Source organism: Chiloscyllium punctatum, chromosome 20 (genome assembly GCF_047496795.1).
Source record: "Chiloscyllium punctatum isolate Juve2018m chromosome 20, sChiPun1.3, whole genome shotgun sequence".
NCBI lineage: Eukaryota > Metazoa > Chordata > Chondrichthyes > Orectolobiformes > Hemiscylliidae > Chiloscyllium > Chiloscyllium punctatum.
The window spans coordinates 31,706,038-31,730,477 of NC_092758.1; the positions used below are offsets into that span (position 1 = coordinate 31,706,038).

Sequence of the window (24,440 nt, forward strand, 5' to 3'; positions counted from 1 at the left end):
CATCTTTCTGAATGTGCTATTCATAGTTTTCTGCTTCATAGAGAACTCAAGCTCTGAAGCCGGAGATGTTCCCTAAAGTCTCTGCCAGAAGGCGTCCACCCTCCCCAATGTAAAGGAGACCGAATTGGGAGTGACGGATACAATAAATGACATTAGTGGAAGTGCAGGTGAAACTTTTGCTGGATGTGGAAGGCTCCTTTGATGCCTTGGATGGAGGTGAGAGGGGAAGTGTGGGTGCAGGTTTTGCAATTCCTGCCAAGGCAGGGAAGGTGCCAGGAGGGGAGAGTGGGTTGTTGGAGGGCATGGACCTGACCAGATAGTCACTGAAGGAACGGTCTTTGTGGAAAGCGGATAGGGGTGGGGAGGAAATATATTCCTGGTGGTGGGGTCTGTTTGTAGGTGGCAGAAATGTCAGCAGATGACGTGGTTTATACGGAGGTTGGTGGTGTGGACAGTGAGGACCAGGGGGTTTTGTCCTTGTTGTGGTTGGAGGGGTGGGGTGGGGTTTGAGGGCGGAGGTGCGGGACATGGATGAGATGCGTTGGAGGGCATCTTCTACCACGTGGGAGGGGAAATTACACAGTCTTGAAGAAAGGAGCCCATCTAATGTTTTGTGGTGGAACTGGTCCTCTGGGGAGCAGATACAGCCGAGGTGGAAGAATTGGGAATATGGGATAACATTTTTGCAGGAGGTAGGGTGGGAGGAGGTGTAATCCAGGTAGCTGTTGGAGTTAGCGGGTTTGTAAAAAATATCAGTGTTGAGTTGGTTGTCGTTGATGGAGATGGAGAGGTCCAGGAAGGGGAGGGAGGTGTCAGAAATGGTCCAGGTGAATGTAAGGTCAGGGTGGAATGTGTTGGTGAAGTTGATGAACTGCTCAACCTCCTCGTGGGAGCACAAGGTGGCGCTGATGCAGTCATCAATGTCGCGGAGGAAAAGGTGGGGACTGGTGCCAGTGTGACGATGGAAGATGGACTGTTCTATGTAGTCAACAAAAAGACAGGCACAGCTGGGGCCCATGGCTACCCTTTTTGTCTAGAGGAAGTGGGAGGATTTGAAGGAGAAATTGTTAAGGGTGAGGATCAGTTCAGCCAAATGAATGAGAATGTCAGTGGGGGGGGGGGGGGGGGGGGTGATGAGGTCATGGTCAAGGGGGCAGTAGGAGGTGTCTTAGAGTTGGTGCCTGGCTTCAGCAGTGTAGAGGTCAGTGTGCCAAACTACCACTGCACCCCCTTTATCCGCTAGTTTGATGGTGAGGTTGGGATTGGAGCAGAGGGAATGGAGGACTGCACGTTGTGAGGGTGAGAGGTTGGAGTGGGGGAGGGGGGTTGAGGCGGTTAATGTCTCGGCTGCAGTTGGAAATGAAGAGATCAAGGATGGGTAATAGGCCAGCACGGGGTATCCAGGTGGATAGAGTGTGTTGGAGGCGGGTGAAGGGGTCTGCAGAAGGTGGGTGGGAAAGTAAGCTCAGAGGAACCCTAACCCTAACACCCCTGGTCTTCACCATCCACCCTACCAACCTCCGCATAAACTGCATCATCCGTAGACACTTCTGCCACCTACAGACAGACCCCACCAGCAGGGATAGATTTCCTCCCCACCCCTATCCACTTTCTGCAAAGACTATCCCCTCTGTGACTACCTGGTGAGGTCCACGCTCTCCAACAACCCACCCTCCCCTCCTGGCACTTTCCCCTGCCACTGCAGGAATTGTAAAGTCTCCCCCCTCACCTCCATCCAAGGCCCCAAAGGAGCCTTCCACATTCATCAAAGTTTCACCTGCACATCCACCAATGTCATTTATTGTATCCGTTGCTCCTGATGTGGTCTCCTCTACATTGGGGAGACTGGATGCCTCCTAGCAGAGCGCTTTAGGGAACATGTCCGGGACACCCGCACCAATCAACCCCACTGTCCCATGGTGCAACATTTCAACTCCTCCTCCCACTCTGCCAAGAACTTGCAGGTCCTGGGCGTCCTGCATTGCCGCTCCCTCACCATCTGACACCTGGAGGAAGAGGGCCTCATCTTCTGCCTCAGAACACTTTAACCCCAGGGCATCAATATGGACTTCACCAGTTTCCTTATTCCCCTCCCCCCACCTTACCCCAGTTCCAACCCTCTAGCTCAGCACCATCCTCATGAGCTGTCCTACCTGTCAATCTTCCTTCCCATCTATCCGCTCCACCCTCCTCTCAAAATATGTCTCTGTTTCTTAATCTGTCATTTGCCCCTGCCAACACCTTTACCCCCCCCCCCCCCCCCCCCGGGTACAGAATTTGTCTCTTTCTAGTTCTGATTATTACATATCAATGGGCTTCCTCAGTCGGGAAACTGACTTTTAACTTCTCAAAGTCCGGTTTTATAAAAAAGGGCTTTTCCCAGCTCAGTGGAGAACACAGGAATGAGATTGGCCTGAGGATAGAAAACAAACAAATGGCTGCATGGGGGAAAAAAAGTGCAAGTAATGTTAGGCCAGCTAGACTCAAAAGTACTAGTGCAGTTTAAAACAAAGGCCCTGTAAGGGCCATAAATGGTAAATGCAGGAAGAAATGTAAACATATTAATATTTTAATATCAAACGGTCTCAATTTACCCACCAAAATTTGTAAGCAAAAAATAAACTGAAAAACATGAAGAGTAAGTCAGCCACAGTATCACAATGACAGGCAGCTGATTACATACTCATTTTCTTTATAATCTGCTTTTGGAAATGATTATAATGTTAAATGTTAACAAGAAAATCAAATCAGTTGTGATCTAGAAAGCCAGGTTTATCAGCAGAAACTGCATGTCAACACAAACTTTATAATATATAAAAACCATTTTATTTCATTTTCAGTTCATCTCTATAATCATTAAAATATAAGACTTTAACAATTCGATTATGAAAAGATTTTAAAAAATTTTCTTTCCCAAATGTGCAAGAGAGAGCAGGGCCCCGTGACAGTTCCAGCATGAGCAGAAAAAGTCTAAATGTGATATCACAGGAAAGTCATGAGTTATTATCAAGCAGCTGCTGTTAGGGATTGTGTTTTAATTCCAATAGTCTGGAAATTTACATTTTTCAAAATTATCACAGGAGGAGGAACTGGTTTGCCAGCAAGGACAAGGAATTTTTATTAATCCTCAGTTTTTAGGTAGTAGTACAACAGTAAGGTTAAAGTAAGTTTAAGTAATTAAAGTTATACTTCTAAATTATTTTACTGACTATAAGTTAGGATTTGGCAGGGCAGTTCAACCAAGCAGAATGATTGACCTGTAGAGTGTTGGTAGTCAGGGACACTTCTTGTGACCGAGATGAGTTTATGTGGACGAAGTGTCACTGGCTGAACTTGAGAGACCTGCTGTGCTTTTCCAGCACCACTCTAATTTTTCTTTCCACAGATGCTGCCAGACCTCAGAGTAATAGAGATGTAATGTACAGATGTCTAACCCATCCATGCCGACCAGATATCCCAACCCAATCTACTCCCACCTGCCAGCACTCGGCACATATCCCTCCAAACCATTCCTATTCATATGCCCAATCAAACGTCACTTAAATGTTGCAATTGTACCAACCTCCACCACATCCTCTGGCAGCCTATTCCATACACTTCCCACCCTCTGTGTGAAAAAGTTGCCCCTTAGGTCTCTTTTATATCTTTCTCCTCTCACCCTAAACCTATGCCCTCTAGTTCTGAACTCCCCGACCCTAGGAAAAAGACTTTGTCTATTTATCCTATCCATGCCCCTCATAATTTTGTAAACCTCTATAAAGGTCACTCCCTCAGCCTCCAATGCTCCAGGGAAAACAGCCCTAGCCAGTTCAGCCTCTCCCTATAGCTCAAATCCTCCAACCCTGGCAACATCCTTGGAAATCTTTTCTGAACGCTTTCAAAGTTTCACAACATCTTTCCGATAGGAAGGAGACCAGAATTGCACGCAATATTCCAACAGTGGTTAGATTAGATTAGATTACTTACAGTGTGGAAACAGGCCCTTCGGCCCAACAAGTCCACACCGCCCCGCCGAAGCGCAACCCACCCATACCCCTACATCTACCCCTTACCTAACACTACGGGCAATTTAGCATGGCCAATTCACCTAACCTGCACATCTTTGGACTGTGGGAGGAAACCGGAGCACCCGGAGGAAACCCACGCAGACACGGGGAGAATGTGCAAACTCCACACAGTCAGTCGCCTGAGGCAGGAATTGAACCCAGGTCTCTGGCGCTGTGAGGCAGCAGTGCTAACCACTGGTCTAACCAATGTCCTGAACAGCTGCAACATGACCTCCCAACTCCTGTACTCCATACTCTGACCAATAAAGGAAAGCATACCAAACGCCTTCTTCACTATCCTATCTCCCTGCAACTTCACTTTCAAAGAGCTATGAACCTGCACTCCAAGGTCTCTGCGTTCAGCAACATTCCCTTGGACCTTACAACTAAATGTACAAGTCCTGCTAAGATTTGCTTTCCCAAAATGCAGCACCTCGCACTTATCTGAATTAAACTCCATCTGCCATTTCTCGGCCCATTGGCCCATCTGATCAAGATCCAGTTGGAATCGGAGGTAACCTTCTTTGCCGTCCACTACACCTCCAACTTACTAACTGTACCTTTTATGCTCGCATCCAAATCATTTATGTAAATGACAAGCAGAGGACCTAGCACCAAATCTTGTGGCACTCCATTAGTCACAGGCGTCCAGTCTGAAAAACAATCCTCCACCACCACCCTCTGTCTTCTACCTTTGAGCCAGTTCTGTATCCAAATGGCTAGTTTTCCCTGTATTCCGTGAGATCTAACCTTGCTAATCAGTCTCCCATGGGGAACCTTGTCAAAGTCCTTACTGAAGTCCATATAGATCAGATCTACCACTCTGCCCTCATCAAACCTCTATTACTTCTTCAAAAAAACTCAATCAAGTTTGTGAGACATGATTTCCTACACACAAAGCCATGTTGACTATCCCGAATCAGTCCTTGCCTTTCCAAAAACATGTACATCCTGCCCCTCAGGATTCCCTCCAATGACTTGCCCATCACCGATGTCAGGCTCACCAGTTTATAGTTCCCTGGCTTGTCCTTACCAGGAGAAAGTGAGGACTGCAGATGCTGGAGATCAGAGCTGAAAGTGTGTTGCTGGAAAAGCGCAGCAGGTCAGGCAGCATCCAAGGAACAGGAGAATCGACGTTTCAGGCATGAGCCCTTCTTCAGGAATGAGGAAAGTGTGCCAAGCAGGCGAAGATAAAACGTTAGGGAGGAGGGACTTGGGGGACGGGAGTTGGAAATGCGATAGGTGGAAGGAGGTTAAGGTGAGGTTGATAGGCTGGAGTGGGGGTGGGGGTTGGCACCTCACCTGTGACTATCGATGATATCTCAGCAAAAGGCCCAGCAATCACTTCTCTGGCTTCCCACAGAGTTCTACGGTACACCTGATCAGGTCCTGGGGATTTATCCACCTTCATGCGTTTCAAGACATCCAGCACTTCTTCCTCTGTAATATGGACATTTTGCAAGATGTCACCATCTATTTCCCAACAGTCTATATCTTCCATATCCTTTTCCACAGTAAATATGGATGCAAAATACTCATTTAGTATCCTGCTGAGTTACTCCAGTAATTTCTGTTTTTGTTTCAGATTTCCAGCATCTCCAGTTCCTGATTTCTAGTCCATGGACTGGCTATAGCTGCAGAGTGCTAGGAAGACCTAGGGAATGGAAGCAATGGAAAATAGGCAATGTGAGAAGATTGTTCTTTCTCTTGATCCATTCTTCAGAGGAGGCTGCCCTCAGGCATTTGCTGCACAGTGTAACAGGGAATGGTGACAAAGGCTGAAGAACATGCAGTTCAGGAAGATTAAGTACAAAAAGAATGGTGAGGTTGTAGGACAGAAAAGGAAATAGGTTACTGGAAGAACAGCAAGGAAGTTGAGAATCATATCTTTGGGGAGAACAACACTGGAATAAAATAACAGTAAGTGGACCATGTCATAAGCAAATGGGTACAGGAAATTCAAGGTGATTAAGTGTATCTGCACCGGGAAAAGGACATGAAATGTTTAAAGGTACCGGAAAGGGTTAATATCTACATCAAGTATCATGAAACAATTTCAAACACTGAAAACAATGAAACAGGAGCACAATGTGAACATTGCATGGAAAGACAAAGAGGTGGAAGCTGAGGATGCAACCATGAGGACACTGACTGAAGATGAATGATAAAACAACCAAAAAGTTAGTGAGAAAAAAAATATTGTTAAACAAAGAGTGGTTAGGATCTGAAATGCATTGAATCTGTCTCCATCATGTTCCAGGCAATCTGCACTGCTTCAGAATGTGGTGGAGCTTTCATGAGGGAATTAGATAGTGATCTGATGGTAAACAAACTACCAAGACAGGGAAACGGACATAGAGTAGGTCAAGCTGGTTTGCTCTTGCGGACAGCAGCTTAGAGGTGAAGGACCTTTTTCTATTTTTTTTACCCCCACACTACCACCTAACTGCGGTAGTGCTTATTTTTTCCCCAGCACCCCCTGTTTTATTTTTTCTTCTTTTTCTGTTATCCCCACACTATCGCCTAACCGCAGTAGTATTTATATTTCCCCCCAGCACCCATGTTGTGTGTGTGCAGGTGTGAGACACAGTGAAAGACACAAGGACCTCTTTCTATGTTGTAACTATTCTATTATTCAATGGCATGCCAATTGGGCAAAGGGCACCTAATGTGCATTTTTATGGGATTTATATTTTCAGGATCCTACAGTTCACCAATCAAAAATAAGTTATACATTTGTTCAGTGTTCATTGTTTCTATCTGAATTACCCTCAACTCATGTACATTAAGAACCACTTGCTATAGTCAGCCATGGTCAATATGAACCAATAAACAGTACTCATAATATTACTACTGCTTTTCCATATACTGTAACAATCCTGCTTTGGTTTCCCTTTGTTCTCTTCAGAACCCCTTCTGATACTTTCTTCTGTTATGAAGATATGGGTGTAATATCCCTTTAAGAGAGTAAAAGCAGTGACAGCACCAAGTATTCTTAATAAGACACAACGTGACATCGGCTCTAGCTACTGGGGTAGCTGGTTGCCTGGAAATGGCAAAACAGATTCAAATTAGGCCAATCAAGTTTGAGTTGAGTATATTGACAATCTTGAAAGCCAATGACACAATTTGATGCTTTAGGGTATAAGGCCAGGGAAAATTGAACATTTGGGAGGAGAACTGCCACTACACCAACTGCTGTAGACTGCTTGTCAGAACTCTCTGAGAGGTACCTGTTAAGAGAAAGCGTTTGCTACAAAAAAACCTTCAACACTGACCTGGAGAGCAAATCTATCAACGAAGATAAAGAGGTGATTCAACGCTGGCTGGTTTTTTTTTTAAATTTCAATTTTTCTGTAAATCTTAATTGTGAGTTTTATCAGACTAGTATTATAGAAGGCAAGGTAAAAGATAGGATAGAGGAAGGAATTGTAAATAGTTGTTAGTTAATTATTCTCTGTTGTTATACTTTAAGAAATAAAGTTGTTAATTTTTACTTTAAATAGTTCTTGGCTACTTGAATTTTTACAGATTGCTGTGTTGCTGGTTTTAAAGTAAGCAGGAGATTTTACCCCATGTCATAACTCTTCCAGTTACCATTCATGGGATAAATGTTGCTGGCCTGGAAGCATTTACAGCCTAACCATAATTGCTTGAGAGGATGTTGAACAAATGTGGAGGTTACATAGAAAATGAGAAACATAGAAAATAAGAGCAAGTGTAGGCTATTCTGCCCTTCAAGCCTGCTCTGCCATTTAAGAAGATAATGGCCGACAATCCAACTCAGTACCCTATTCATTTGTCCACTCACTCAACTTGTCCAAATTACATTGAAGGAACTCTGCATCCTCTTCACAGCTCACCCTTTCACCCAGCTTTGTGCTGTGAGGGGAAAGATATAAAAGAGACCTAAGGGGCAACTTTTTCCACACAGAGGGTGGTAAGTGTATGGAATGAGCTGCCAGAGGAAGTGGTGAAGGCTGGTACAACTGCAACTTTTAAAAGGCATTTGGATTGGTATATGAATAGGAAGGGTTTGGAGGGATATGGGCCGGGTGCTGGCAGGTGGGACTAGATTGGGTTGGGATATCTGGTAGACATGGACGGGTTCGACCAAAGGGTCTGTTTCCATGCTGTACATCTCTATGACTCTATGCAGTTGTAGAGATATTAACTTTAGTTCCCCTTATCTAATTCATTAATGAATACTGTGAACAGCTGGGGCCCAACACTGATCCTTGCAGTACCCACTAATCTCTGGCAGTCACTTGGGAAAGGTTGTTCAAATTCATGGGCATTGCAGTCAAACTATATCCTTCACCTGACCCTACAGGTATGGATGTTCCAAGAGATGGTACTAAATAGTGATCACTGAGGCAAAACCTGTCTATCTATTCCCTTAGCCCTTCCAACTGCTTTTTCAGCTGAGGTTAGCAAATTGCATACATCAGGCTCTGAGCTTGGATCTTTTGGAGCTGTGTGGCTCAATAATAATGAGGTGATTTACTCAATAAGTCAATTGAAAGGAGCCACAAAATTTCTGCTTTGATGGAAAGGGTAATGTACTTTGGGGGACTGAATGGTTCATGAATTATTACATTGGCATTTGGGCCCAGTTGAATGTTGGTACTCTAGGTGAAAAGGCAAAGTTCCTTTTTACTTCATTTTCAGTATGCCAAAGTAGTTCGCTTTTGCAGTATTTACAAAATTCATGCCATTTAAAATGTACTCTGCTTTTCTATTCTTACCAGAAAAGAAAGTACACTTCACCACATTATACTCCAGCTTCTGCCTTATTGCCCACTACTTAGACTGTTTCTATCTGGTTCCACACCATTTACTCACCTAACTTTGGTTAGGAAACGTGGGCACATTATTCTCAATTCTTTTGTCTAAGCCGAGGATCCAGCGCTGACCTTTCTGATACCCCCTACTAACAGCCAACCAACTTGACAATGTACCATTTATCCTTCCTTATTCAAGTATTTCAATCCTGTATGCATATTAATATATTACCCCCAAATCCAGGATCCTTTATTGAGCATATTAACTTTTTGTGAATGCCTTTTGGAAATTACATTATACTGCACCTATCAGTTCTGCTTCATCTACCCTATTAGAAACAATTGTCAAACATGATTTCCCCTTCATAAAACTAGGTTGATTTTCTGTGATCACACAAAGTTTGTCAAGGGTTTTTCAAAATAATTTAAAACAAATAATTTCAATAAAATTTTCCAAAGTACTGATGCCAAGCTGTTAGTTATAACTGTTAGGATTCATAGTTCCCTATTTTAGTTAACTCTCTCCTTTTTTGATTAGGAGTGTTATATTTACTGGAAATTCTGAAAAGTGGACATTTGCACAATTTTCCATGGTTTCCACAGCTCTTCTGGTAAAGTTATAACAAAACATTGAGAGCACCGTTATGTAAATTCATATTACATAAAAAGAACACAACTCTGCGAGAAACTTATTCTCTCCCTCATATAAGTCAAGAGGTAGATTGTCACAAATTAACTGTTTGCATGAGCATTTTGGTGTATTTCAATTAGCTTAGCCCTTGATGATTATTACTCATTCCTCCACACACCAATAAAAATAAAAAACAAGGAAATCCAAATAAAATACATCCATGACATGTAGTAAATAGTCTACTTTGAAACATTTTATCCTGATTTGAAACTCTAACAATAAGTTGCAATTCATTCATAGCAATTTCTGGATCAAGAATTATGAAAATCCCTTCATCATATCAATGAAAAATCAACATTTGATGATTTCATACACTAGAAATGGTCACTGACCATGAACAGTGATGCAAGCATGATTAAATGATGTTAGTTATAACATATAACTTACTTAAACCATGGCTGGAAACACATGTTCTATTTATACAATAGAAGTGTACTATTTTAAGTTCTGGTTACAGATGTCATCGTGAAAGAATAGTTATGTTAGGTCTGTGTTCAAGATGTATGTACTGCTTATACTTTAAAGACTTACCCTTTGCAAACTGTAGTTCGTGGTATGATTGGCATCCTTGATAAAAATTCAACTTTAGTGGGGCTAAAATAGAAAGAAGTGTACCACCAATTTATTAAGTACTTTGTTTAATTTCCAAATCCTGTCTTAACCACTTTTTATTTCAGATTTAAGAGAGATAAAGTGCAATTAACATGATCAAAATAAAATCTTACAAAAGTTTTGTGAGACTCTCATCCTAAGTACTCTAACTTGCCTATTCACCCTAGATGAAACAACTTCCCTTTTTGGCATTAGTTGATCTAACTTTGTCCTAAATCTCACACATATGCCACGAATTCATGTTTTTTTGTTACATGGTTGATTAACACCTCTATGTTACTTTTGATAGAGTTTGTGAAGGAAACAACCAGAGATAGTCTATGCTTAGAATAGTTGAATTCACAATGAAACATTAAAGACTTCACATACTCCTTTGTCAGTAAGTTGCAAAAAGGTGTTTGAGCAACTCCACACAGATACTAAGATCTTTTCTTCCATGAGTGTCATCAACATTTTTGTTTATGCCATCTTTGAGTGCAAACGCCTCTGAGGCTTCCCCCTGATCCACTGCAGCCAATAGCAGGCGATTTTCCCAAGAGTCCCAGACTACAGCCTGAGGAGCTGATCTTTATATGTTTTGAAAAGATCATCCGGTGTGAAATTTTATTTGCAGCAGATGTATTTGGTAATCTTTATCGCTTTGGAGACAGCATGCTTAGCTAGCTCTGAGGCAACAGAAGGCTGCCTGTGGTCTAGATTTCCCATGCTTTTAGCCTGCTGCCTCAAGTGTTGTGCGTGAACATGGGGATATATTTATAGGCATTTTCTAAAATCAACCTGTTCAGAGACCTTCTGGAAAGGTGGGACTTGAACGAAGGCACCCTAACTCCGAGGTAGGGACTGTGCAAGAAGGGCCCAAGATTTATTTAAATTCTTCTGATATGTGCTCAAGTAATCATTGAATCAACGTATTCCAATTGTAAATAATTAACTTCAATTGATACAATAACTTCTCAAAGCCATGGATGAAGAATAGCATAACAGCAAAATACTGGAGATGCTGGAAATCTGAAAAAAAACAGAAAATTCTGGAAATACTGAGGTTAGACAGTGTCAGTGGAAACAGAAACGAAAGATTAACTTTGTTTCTTTCTGTACAAATACGCTCTGGGAGTACCAGAGCCCAGGCCTAGACTGTGATGGATGCAGCAATCAGTCTTTGCTATCATGTCTGGAGCTTCAACACCAATCCACATGCAAGCAGGAATGCAGGCTCCTAGGATAGGTGGGCTATTAAAATGGGTGGTGGTACTAGGCTCTGTCCGTGTAGTGTTGTCTGGTCTCCAATTATCTTGATTATCCCTGCCACTGGACAAAGACCATGTTCCAACTGGACTGTGTGGTAGTCAACGTACAACAGCCGCTTTACAGAGTCAGAACACAGAAACAGACCTATTGGTCCAATCAGTCCGTACAGAATATAATCCCAAAATAAACTGGTCCCACCTGCCTGCAGTTGGCCCATATTCCTCCAAACCTTCACTTCTCAAGTATTTTTTTAAATGTGTAACTGTACCCACATTCACCATTTCCTCAAGAAGTTGTAAACTACATGTGAGCCACCTTCTGTATGAAAGTGTTTTTTTAAAATCTCTCTCCTCTCACCTTAAAAATATGCTCCCTAATCTTGAAGTCCCCCATCTGAGGGAAGGGACAGGTACCATTAACCCTGTTAAAAGATCCCCTGCGTAGACATCTTCCATTTTTGATCATCACATTGACTTTCAGTTATGGAAGTCGATGCCGCATATGCATCTTGGAATTCCACATAAAATCAGAGGGAACTCTGGATACTTGTGGACCACCCCAACAATGACAGATCTGAACACTGCATTGCTACACAGCCCAAGAATTTCAGTGCTATGACACTGTCATTGTAACCCTGAGTGAGACACAGCAGGCAGGAGACTGTCAGCTTAAAGAAAAAGCTATTGAAAACAAATTCTTTGGAAAGTTACACCTGAGGAAGAATGTTGACATAGTGCGGTAGGATTCAAAGAAAAAAAATTAACTAGTTGACTATCTCAAAGTACCCCACTATGGGAATTTGGGCCTCTTGACTCATCTCATCTGTCATTAGTGCATTAAAGAGGAATTCTACTCCAGCCTTGGTCATCTATTGTCCCATGTCTCAAGGGGAAAAAGCAGATTCAAAACAGTTGGCTTGATTAGGGAAGATAAACAACACCATGAAATCCTCCTGATGAAATGCGCAGGGGCCGGGTTCAAGGGCGGAGGAGCGGGAAGTGGAGGAGACGGATGTATATTATAAACCGACTGACTCCCACAGCTATCTAGATTACACCTCTTCCCACCCTGCCCCCTGTAAAAACGCCATCCCATATTCCCAATTCCTTCGCCTTTGCTGCATCTGCTCCCAAGAGGACCAATTCCAATACCGAATAACCCAGATGGCCTCCTTCTTCAAAGACCGCAATTTCCCCTCAGACGTGGTTGACGATGCTCTCCACCACATCTCCTCCACTTCCCGCTCCTCCGCCCTTGAACCTCGCCCCTCCAATCGCCACCAGGACAGAACCCCACTAGTCTTCACCTACCACCCCACCAACCTCCAGATACATCGTATCATCCTTCGTCATTTCCGCCACCTCCAAACGGACCCCACCACCAAGGATAGATTTCCCTCCCCACCCCTATCAGCATTCCGGAAAGGCCACTCCCTCAGTGACTCCCTTCTCAGATCCACACCCCCCACCAACCCAACCTCCACTCCCGGCACCTTTCCCTGCAACTGCAAAAAATGCAAAATTTGCGCCCACACCTCCCCCCTCACTTCCCTCCAAGGCTCCAAGGGATCCTTCAATATCCATCAGAAATTCACCTGCACCTCCACACACATCATTTACTGCATCCGCTGCACCCGATGTGGCCTCCTATACATTGGGGAGACAGGCCGCCTACTTGCGGAACGTTTCAGAGAACACCTCTGGGACACCCGGACCAACCAAACCCAACCGTCCCATGACTGAACACTTTAACTCCCCCTCCCACTCCACCAAGGACATGCAGGTCCTTGGCCTCCTCCATCGCCAGACCATGGCAACACGACGCCTGGAGGAAGAGCGACTCATCTTCTGCCTAAGAACCCTCCAACCACAAGGGATGAATACAGATTTCTTCAGCTTCCTCATTTCCCCTCCCCCCACCTTCTCAGTCCCAAACCTCAGACTCAGCACCGCCTTCTTGACCTGCAATCATCTTCCCGACCTCTCCGCCCCCATTCCCTCTCCGGCCTACCACCCTCACCTTAACCTCCTTCCACCTATCGCATTCCCAACGCCCCTCCCCCAAGTCCCTCCTCCCGACCGTTTATCTTAGCCTGCTTGGCACACCCTCCTCATTCCTGATGAAGGGCTTATTCCCGAAACGTCGATTCTCCTTCTCCTTTGATGCTGCCTGACCTGCTGCGCTTTTCCAGCAACACATTTTTAAGCTCGAAGGGCCTGATGGCCTACTCCTGCTCAGAGTTCTTGTGTTCATATGCTCAATGCTTGAGACCACAGCAGATCAGTCAGCATCCATGGAGAGAGAGCACAATAACGTTTCAGGTCTAGATATAGTTCAGAAGTCTCCAATGACTATTCCTCTCTCAAATAGGTATTCCATTTTGGATACTGTTGAAAGGGATGGTCTCTTAGAGGACAATATAAGTCGCAGTCAGATTTTGGACAGTAAGAATGAATATTATGTTAAACAGGGTTTGTCATGACTTAAAAGAACAATTGTAGGCAACTCTCCTTCTCAGGGGCACAGACAGGAGAGTCCGCAGCAGTGAGTGTGAATCTCGGATAGAATGATGCTTTTCTAGTGCCAGGGCTAAGGATGTTTCAAAGGGAAGAATGAGAAGCTGGAAGTTGTTGTACACATGAGTAGGCAGGGCATAGTTAGGACATATATCCTAAGTAGCAATAAGTAGAAAGACAGATGAGGATGGTTCTGACTCAAAAGAGCAACTTGACTACAAAAGACAGGCAAGAGCAAGTCAGAGAATGAGGCAACTCTGAAGAATTAAACTGCAACTATGTCAATCCAAAGGGTCTTACAAGTAAGACTGATGAACCCAGGGCATGTACTGGAACGCAGGACTGGGATGTCATAGCTATTACAGAAACTTGGCTGAGGGAAGGATAGGACGGGCAGCTAATGTTCTGGGTTTGAGATGATACAGGAAGGATAGAAAGTGAGGCAAGAGTGGAAGGGGAGTGGTGTTTTTGATTAAGGAAAACATTTCTACTCTAATTAGAGAGTATATTTCTGAGGGACCGTTCAGTGATAATATATGCATTGAAGTTAGAAATAAGAAAGGGATGATCACTTTGATGACATTGTACTAAAGGCCCCCCCAGTAATGAGTGCGAAATTCAGGAGCAAATGCGTAGAGAAATCTCAGATATATGTAGGAAAAGTAGGGTTGTAAAAGGGGATTTTATCTTTCCAGACATTGACTGGGACAGCAATAGTGTTAAAGGTTTGGATGGTGAGGAATTTGTTAAATGTATTCAAGATGAGCTTCTTTATCAATATGTAAATGCTCCTACTAGAGAAAGAGCAAAACTTGACCTTATCTTGGGAAATAAGGCAGAGCAAGCGACTGAAGTGATAGTAGGGCAACACTTTGGGACTAGTCATCATATTTCTATTAGTTTTATTATTGGTTAAAAGAACAGATGTTGCGTGTCCTTGATAGGTCTGTCCCTGTCAGACAGGGAGAAAGTGATAAGATAAGGGAACCGTGGTTTACTACAGAAATTACATCTCTTGTTAAGAAGAAGAAGAAGAAGGAGGCTTATGTGTTGATGAGGCAAGATGGTTCAGATGAGGCGATGGGGAGTTACAGATCAGCTAGGAAGGATTTAAAGAGAGAGTTAAGAAGAGTAAAGAAAGGACACGAACAGTCTTTAGCAAATAGAATAAAGGAGAACCCTAAAGTTTTCTATAGGTATGTGAGGAATAAAAGGATGACTCAGGTAGGAATAGGGCCAGTCAAAGACAGAAGTGGGCAGTTGAATGTGGACCCCGTGGAGATCGGAAAGGTGCTAAATGAACATTTCTCATCAGTTTTCACTCAGGAAAAGGAGAATATTGTAAAGGAGAAGAATGACGTATGAGATATTAGACTAGAAAGGATCGAGATTGGTTATGATCACGTGTTATCAATTCTAGAAAGAGTGAAAGTAGACAAGTCCCCTGGGCTGGATGCGATTTATCAGAGGATTCTCTGGGAAGCTAGGGAAGAGATAGCAGAGCCTTTGGGCAGCATGGTGGCACAGTGGTTAGCATTACTGCCTCACAGCGCCAGAGACCCCGGTTCAATTCCCACCTCAGGCAACTCTCTGCGTGAGTTTGCACATTCACCCAGTGTCTGCGTGGGTTTTCTCCCACAGTCCAAAGATGTGCAAGTTAGATGAATTGGCCATGCTAAATTGTCCATAGTGTTAGGTGAAGGGGTAAATGCGGGGGAATGGGTCTGGGTGGGTTACGCTTTGGCGAGTTGGTGTGGACTTGTTGGGCCAAAGGGCCTGTTTCCACACTGTAAGTAATCTAATCTAACCTGAGTAGTCATTGTCTACAGGAATAGTACTAGAGGACTGGAGGATTGCAAATGTTGTGCCCTTGTTCAAGAAGGGCAGTAGAGATGACCCAGGTAATTATAGACCAATGAGCATACTTCTGTTGTAGGAAAGGTGTTGGAAAAGATTATAAGACAGAAGATTTATAATCATCTAGCAAGCAACAATTTGATTTCAAATAGTCAACATGGTTTTGTCAAGGGCAGGTCATGTCTCACAAACCTCACTGAGTTTTTTGAGAAGTTGACTAAGCATATAGATGAGGTAGGGCAGTTGACGTGGTAAGCATGGACTTCGGTAAAGCCTTTGATAAGGTTCCACATGGTAGGCCTTTGGAGAAATTGCAGAGGCATGGAATTGACGGTGATTTAGCTGTTTAGATTAGAAAGAAGGCAGTGAGTGGAGGGTGATCGAAAATATTCAGCCTATAGTCCAGTTACGAGTGGTGTGCCACAAGGATCTGTTTTGGGTCCACTGCTGTGTCATTTTTATAAATGACTTAGACGCAGGCATAGGTGGATGGATTAGTAAACTTGCAGATGACACTAAAGTCGGTGGAGTAGTGGACAGTTTGGAAGAATGTTACAGGTTGCAGGGGGACTTGGATAAACTGCAAAATTGGGCTGAGAGGTGGCAAATGGAGTTCAATGCAGCTAAACGTGAGGTGGTGCACTTAGGGACGAATAACAGGAAGGCAGAGTACTAGGTCAATGGAAAGATTCTTGGCAGTGTGGATGTGCAGAGGGATCTTGGAGTCCATGTACATAAATCCCTGACAGTTGCCACCCAGGTGGATTGCTACTAAGAAGGCATACGGTGTGTTAGGTTTCATTCGTAGAGGGATTGAGTTCCGGAGCCGCAATATCATGCTGCAACTAAATATGGTGCAGAAGCACTCCTGGTTGAAATATGTGAACTCAGCTCCCTTATTTGGGAAGGGAGAAGCATGCTAGCCGATCTTCAAGATGCTGTAATTGTGACCACCTTTGAGGGAAGGAGATAAGACGGATCATGTTAACTACATAAGTTTCTCCCTGTCCATCACAGGGATGGTCATTGTAAACATTCTCCTCAATCACCTCTCACAGTCACTGAAAAGCTCTTGCTGGAATCACATTATGGATCCATCAAGAAGCACAATATGCAGCAGCTATTGCAGGTTGAGTTAGCAAACAGTGACTTTTAGTGCAAAGTCATTTTATCATTGATTATTACACTGATTTTTAAGATTTTTGCCCTGCAGCTCCACTTATGTGTTGGAAACAGCATACTGGTGTTCTTTGATCTCTCGAAAGCCTTCGACTGTTAACTAGGAGGGACTACAAAGCCTCTTTTCCAAATGCAGTTGCCTCCAAAAATGAATCACTATCCTCTGTTCATTCTATGACAAAATCATAATCCTCACTGACTGATTACAGACTCAATATGAGTGCAAACTGGTGTCAAGTAAGGCTGTGTCATTGCACCAACATATATCCCTGCTGCATCACTCTAATCTACAAAACTTCCAACTGTCATGGATCTAATCTACAGGATGACTGGGAAACTGTTCAGTCTGTTTCACCATGAATCCAGATCCATGACCATCTAACCTCAATTCTTAAAGGTGCAGTGTGTAGACAAGGCCTACATGCATGCACACTCAGGGGTTGAACTCCAAACTATTGTTGAATCATCAGGCTAAACTTCCAAAAGTCAAAGGTCCGACACCAACCTGCTCCTACATTGAACCCTAGCTACCAAAAATCAGCAATAAGGCACTGGGCTTGTGGATCAATTTCCACTTGGGAACCTTCTCTTGGAGTACAAACATTGATGATGAAATACAACATTATTCTGGCACACTGAAGGCAATGTTCAGTCATTTGAGGAACAGAGTGTTTGGTGACACCAAGTTCATGTCTACAGGCTGCTGAGTTACCAGCTGGCATGCATGCAGAAACATGGACAAGGTATAGCAGGTACCTTAAACGTAGTGAGAAGTATCACCAGCATTGTGTTTGCAAAAACCTGCAAACCCACTGGTAGAATATCAGTGTCTTCTCTCAGGTCAATATTCTCAGTACTGTACAGAGACACTAGTCAATCAGCTGTGTTGAGGGACCACATTGTCCACACGCCTGACACAAATCTTCCAAAATGAGCTGTCCTCTCTGAGCTGTGTAATGGAAGTGGTTACCAGTTCAAAGAAAATGCTTCAAGGGCAGCTTGGAAACTGCCCTGAAGAACAATACAGAATTCCCACAGATTTCTGAGAATCTCTAGCTCAAGGTCACTCAAAATGGAGAAGAAATATTTGCAGGTGCCAACTGTTTGGAGCACGTTCGACAGATCCAAATGGAACTTGTGTAAACCTGAGCATCCCATTTGATCATTTCAGCAAACAATGCTTGCCCCATATTTTAGTATTGGACTCAATTTACCTCAGGACCCATAACAACAGAGTGGAAGAAATCCTTGATCCCAAAGATCCTAAAAATAATGTAATGAATACGAAAAGCTGACACCATCAGCACTCATAAATCACTTCTGTAATTCTCAATTTGCTCCAACGAAAAAAAAAATACTTTGTGTGCAGTGTTTTATGTGTGAGATATATGACAAATCTGTTTTCTTGGGCAGTAATTATTCACACTGAGTAGCCATTAAGTCTATATGTTCCCCGGGTTTTTTTTTGGGGGGGGGGGGGGAAGAAATTCTTTGCCAGTTTTCCCCATCGGTGCAAATCAAAATAGGTCAGGCTTTCAAACCAAAATGCACACGCTTCAGTTTAAATAATAACCATGCATGCCACATTGATGCGATCTTCAGTTCACGGACTGTTTGTATGAATTTATAGCTTACCACTTTCTGGACCACACGCTGATGTTTAATTTTGCAGCACCGCCGCATCGATGTGGTAGCCACTTTCTGAAATGAGCCAAAAAGGTGTTGCATCTGAAAGTTTTAAATGTCAGAACGAGCCCATTCGTGAGAGTTTGCAAGCGCAAGATTCGGCCTGTCTGAAAGAGTGCTGTGAGAGCACAAGTTTTTTTTGGGGGGGGGGAGGGAGGGAGGTGTAAATAAAACACTGGTGTTGTAGGATATTAATTAATGAATTGCAAAAAAGCACGTTTTGACTTTAGTGTTGTCCCAAGCAGTTGCAAGGATTCTCGCGAGAGGCGTTGCCCTTTTTTTGGCTAGCTGAAGTCAGCTTTGGGTAGGGGGGGAGGAGGTGAACAAAAACAAAGGAAGCACAGCTGGAAATTTGTAGCCCAGCCTACATTGGGTGCAGAGGCAGCCTCTGTGCAGTGAGCTGGGTGAAGTTTGCAGGAATGTTGCCGATGGCACCGCCTCTTGCAGGTTGATTGACAGCGGCGCTGGAGGCCGGAGCGCGCGCGCGGCCAGTCGCCTCTTTTTGTCAAAGTTGGCAGTTGGTGTTTGACGGAGAAATCATGGAGGAAGAGTAACTGAAACAGCCCTGAATCCAAACCCCACACTGTGACTCCTACCAGACTATGGGGCTCAGCGCCTTTCTGTACGTGTGAGGAGAGGGGAAAGTTTTTTTTGTGTGGAAGGGGGTAAAAGTTATCTTGCACAATTACTTGGACCTCCCCGTAACGCGGGGATTTGTTCTCAGGACACTTGAAGAGGGGGGTGGGTTTTAAAACTTAAAAAAGGTGCATTTTTATTTTATCTTGGGTGATGGAGGGAGTCGGTGTGGAGACGTCCAGGGGCCGAAGTGTGCAGCTTTCCCTCAGCGTTTGAGCGACTACCTCGAGGATATTTAATAACCGTTTTACCTTGAAGCGGCTGGATTCCCGGATTTCCATTGGGAGATTTGTTGCTTCGGCTGAGACTTTCTTCAACTCCTGAGGAATAATGACTTCCTACGTGGACCAGCTTTTCAAACAGGTCTTGATGAAGAAGCCTTCGGAAAGAAGCCCGCAGGTAATTTATGTTGTTCCGTGTTTGTCAGGGTAACCCCCCTCTTCCTTTTGGCTGAGCCAATTTTTCTTTGCTCCTGGAAGGAGCTCCCCTTTTGGACAACACACGCCGCCTGTTTTAAAGTCAGCGTGCCTCCGCCTTTTTAAAATGTGCCGACAGTATCCCCCCCGCCCCCCGAGTTGAGACGGGAAAAGATTTAGTCATCAGAACATGAAAATTCTCGAATGCAGTCCCGAAATCTGCTCACGTCGATTGCACGTAATGTCCCGTTCTCCCCCCCCCACCCCCCCACCCACCCACCCCCCATCCCCCCACCCCCCCACCCCCCCACCCCCCATCCCCCATCCCCCATCAAAAAAAAACTGCACGGAATTTTATAATGTACAGTCACCATCCAGACAGGGGAAAAAAAATCTAGCCAGGCAGTGGAAATTTTCAAGGAAGTGTCATCTGTTTCTTGCACGATCCAATAATTTACAAACCTGCAGGATTCAGGAGCTTTGCTGTTAAAAACCAGAAGGTTACAAAGAACTTCTTAGACACTGGAAGCACTGGGAATGTTGTGGGGTAAATGGGTGGCTAGGTGTGAGGAGTTTCTTCTTCCCGAGTGGAAGTTATTATCAATGTATGTGCTACACACTTCCCACGTTACTGATTTTATGACTTCGTGAGCATTACTTGCAAGAAAATAAATTGCCTCATGTAGATGGGAGGTGGATGATTTGTTTTTACTCTCCTTTTTCTGTAACCGATGGTTTGGTGGGTATAGTTAATTTTTTCCCCCAGAAGTATTGTAATTCTTGGATAATCTGGAATGAAATCACTAAGACCCATTGTTATAATACATCAGTAGATTCTTGTGTTTTTTTCCGAAGATAGAGTCTGCAGTGCAAATAAACGGCATTTCGTTATAAACTGCAAAGATGTTCATGTCTTAAGTAAACGTCTATCTGGCAAAATAAACTTAATGGCGTCCTTCTGTGCGGTATCATTCTAAAATATGGTACTCTGTCGCAATATGCTGATACAGAGGTACAAAGGTTTGAGAGTAAAGGTGATGTACATTATGAACATTCTACTGGTCACTAAAATTACACTGACATGTTCAAATTTGTCTATTTACACAACACCTGGCAATAAAATTAAACTTTGCTCCTCCAAAAGGGTGACTGTTAGAATTTTTAAAAATGATTTTAAGTGGACATATTAAGGATACACAAGCTACATTTTTTCATTTTTATTTCTAACATGATGACATCAAATTAAATAACAATACTATACTAGTTAATTTCTGGAAAACTGCTGAGCAGGTATTAGTGAGGACAGTCTGAAATAAAATGTGCAGTATCTACAATCTGATAAAATTAGTTGACATTCATTTTAAATGATTCTGGTACTGTTCTTGACTATTTTCAGTTTTTACAATAAATACTGGTCGACATAGTATCTTTGCAATGTGACTATTTGTTTGTTGTAAACTTGATGCTCTTGTTAAAATCGTGGTCCAACCTTACCATTCCTCAACTCTTGTGGGAAAGTTAAATATTTGATTTGACAGGTGAGTTATTCAAAAGTACCCTGCTTAGATGTCCAAAGCTTTCTAACCTCTAACTTTGAGTTCTTCAAGACACTTATAATAGTTTGGGATGTGCTGATGGTAACCAGTTACCTCCCAATCAGGTGGGAAATATGTGAAACTGATCCTTGAGCTGGAAATACACAACTGAAATGCAGTGCTTTTGTTGCAGAGGCTTCCTGATCTTAGATCAATTTGGAAGTGTATTATACAGGCTAAAAGAATGTTATGGTTTTATGGTGTGCAACCTAAAAATGCACAATGTTATATGAACAGGATTTATTTACTGTGCAATTGTACACACCAAGATCATATGTTCAGAAATTCTTGCTGATTAAAATGTGCTGCATTTTTTCTTATTTAACTAAAATAATTTAATTTTATTTCAATTTTAAATAAAAGACAACATTTTCTCTTTCAGTCCTCAAGGTGATAGTTTGTGCTCGGTTGTATTTCAACATGTACAGGCTAGTCAATTATATAGACACCAGACCTGATCTGTTCCTATGCTTCCTCTGACATGTATGCCTCCTTCAGGTTTGTTTATTTATGTAATTATGAATTACAAGTTGATGCTGATTAAGCAAAGTAGGTGTGGCAGCACCTTGCCTTCAATTTGTTTAGGTTGCATGTAACAATTGTCGGGTGTGTAGCAGGTCTCATCATTACCTGAAATGCATTTTTCACAGAGAGACCGGTAGTGTAGTCTGAATTTGAAGAACGTCATTCTGAAGCTTATCGCTAAAGTTTAGATTCTCTGTCATGACCCCTTAAGATCTTGATTTGGAGATCCCGGTGTTGGACTGGGGTGTACAAAGTTAAAAATCACACAACACCAGGTTATAGTCCAACAGTTTTAATTGGAAGCACTAGCTTTTGGAGCACTGCTCCTTCATCAGGTGGTTGTGGAGTACACAGTTGTAAGGCACAGAATTTATAGCACACTGTAAACTTATGCTGTAAATTCTGTGCCTTACAATTGTGTACTCCACAACCACCTGATGAAGGAGTGGCGCATTGAAAAGCTAGTGCTTCCAATTAAACCTGTTGGACTATAACCTGGTGTTGTGATTTTTAACCTTAAGATCTTGTATGTTTCAATCAGGTCACCTTTTGCTCTTCGAAACTCTTGCAAATACAGGCCAAGCCCATCCGTTCTTTCCTCAAGAGACAACCTTTAGGTGCCTTATAAATCTTTTCCCTCTCATCTTAAACCTATGCCGCTTAATTTTGGACTCCCCTATCCTGGGGAAAAAAAAGTTTGGCTATTCACTGTATTCAGGCTTCTCATGCATTTATAAACCTCTATAAAGTCACCCCTCAGCCTCCGATACTTCAAGAAGATAACCCCAGCCTGTTCAGCCTCTCCCGATAGCTCAAACCCTCCAACCCCATCCTTGTAAATGTTTTCTGCATCCTTTCAAATTTAACAATATCTTTTTCCTATAGCAGGGAGATCAGAATTGAATGCAGTGTTCCAAAAGTGGCTTAACCAATGTCCTGTATAGCCATGACATGACATCCCAACTCGTATACTCAAAGCCCTGACCACTGCTGAAGCTGCACTCTAAAATTGTGTGACTCATACACAAAGGCACCTAGATCCCTCCGTATTTAGATGATTTTTATTCTTCCTGCAAAATGAAAGTTGATTCACAAAACCACGAGTTGGTTCCAGCTGCAATTTTTCCCCCCCCCACACACTGATCTGGACGATACAGCTGGGTCAGTTGGCGTTGATATGGTTTCCAATGTAGCCCAGTCCATGCTTTTATGTTATCTGCAGGAGATCTAGGCCCAAATTCCTGTGGATAATTAGTATTAATAGTACTGTTCCCTACTACCACTAATTTCTTTTGACCACTTGACTTCAATTGCTTTCCCTATTATGGTGCCATAATGAATTGCTACAGATCCCACTCCTATCCAAACATGCTGAAAGAACCTCAAACCTGTTGCTGAAGTTTCTTTACTCCTGCCCTTTGGGTTCCCTTACCTATCTCATTTGCAGTCAGACCCTCTATTTCTTGACCACTGAGAAAATCAAAATACTCAATCATAAGTGGTGTGACTTCCAAAAATGAAGTTTGTAAGAAATTCTCCTCATGTCTTAGTGTTTGTAACTCAATCTCCAACTCATAAACTCTTGAATTGAAACCTGCACTGATACCTGGGAGATCGCATGTTCTGTAATTGTAATACATTACCTGCGCTGCCATCTTGAAAGTGTTTCATTAGCTACTTAATTAAGTTATCCAATTATTGATTTTTCACTTTTTGATGTTTACCTTATCATCAGTTCCAGTCTTGTCCTAACCTTAGGAAATGAATTGACCTGAAACACTTGAATCAACATCCTACTCAGGTGATAAGATATTTAAGCATTGTAAAATTTCAACACAATCCATGCACTAATACTTAAAATATTTTACTGGTCGAGTAGGATTTTTCTTGATATTATAAATAAAACGATGAGAGTGCTTTCCAGTCATAGAGATGTACAGCATGGAAACAGACCCTTCGGTCCAACCCATCCATGCTGGCCAGATATCCCAACCCAATCTATTCCCACCTGCCAGCACCCAGCCCATATCCCTCCAAACCCTTCCTATTCATATACCCATCCAAATGCCTTTTAAATGTTGCAATTGTACAAGCCTCCACCACTTCCTCTGGCAGCTCATTCCATACACTACCAGCCTCTGTGTGAAAAAGTTGCCCCTTAGGTCTCTTTTTATATCTTTTCCCCTCTTACTCTAAACCTATGCCCTCTAGTTCTGGGCTCTCCGACCCCAGGGAAAAGACTTTGTCTATTTATCCAATCCATGCCCCTCATGATTTTGTAAACCTCTATAAGGTTACCCCTCAACCTCCGACGCTCCAGGGAAAACAGCCCCAGCCTGGTCAGCCTCTCCCTATAGCTCAAATCCTCGAACCCTGGCAACATCCTTGTAAATCTTTTCTGAACCCTTTCACGTTTCACAAAATCTTTCCGATAGGAAGGAGACCAGAATTGCACACAATATTCCAACAGTGGCCTAATCAATATCCTGTACAGCTGCAACATGGCCTCCCAACTTCTGTACACAATACCCTGACCAATAAACGAAAGCATACCAAACGCCGCCTTCAGTATCCTAGCTACCTGCGACTCCACTATCAAGGGGCTATGAACCTGCACTCCAAGGTCTCTTTGTTCAACAACACTCCTTA

General features: G+C 43.1%; 1 protein-coding gene and 1 long non-coding RNA gene across 21 annotated transcripts in view; one reads left to right on the forward strand and one right to left on the reverse strand.

The window, feature by feature from the left end:
• The window catches only part of LOC140492011 (uncharacterized), a 66,901-nt gene extending 47,285 nt beyond the window's left edge, over positions 1-19,616 (reverse strand). Inside the window, exons 1-4 of one of the 7 annotated variants that reach the window (XR_011963468.1) lie at positions 19,507-19,616; positions 18,569-18,661; positions 10,053-10,115; positions 5,349-5,700 (exon numbers count right to left, since the gene is read on the reverse strand). This is a non-coding gene — a long non-coding RNA (uncharacterized lncRNA). Of the gene's footprint in view, positions 1-5,348; positions 5,701-10,052; positions 10,116-18,568; positions 19,096-19,506 lie in introns of those variants that run through there. The other 6 variants (XR_011963470.1, XR_011963465.1, XR_011963469.1 and 3 more) reach the window with 6 other exon arrangements.
• LOC140492006 (rap guanine nucleotide exchange factor 6-like) overlaps positions 19,505-24,440 on the forward strand; it is a 391,645-nt gene continuing 386,709 nt past the window's right edge. For 9 of the 14 annotated variants that reach the window (XM_072590612.1, XM_072590596.1, XM_072590598.1 and 6 more), the window contains exon 1: positions 19,505-19,654. In XM_072590612.1, the coding sequence (XP_072446713.1) occupies positions 19,586-19,654 (69 nt within the window). In that variant the 5' untranslated portion in view covers positions 19,505-19,585. The remainder of the gene's footprint in view (positions 19,655-24,440) is intronic. The other 5 variants (XM_072590603.1, XM_072590604.1, XM_072590606.1 and 2 more) reach the window with 3 other exon arrangements.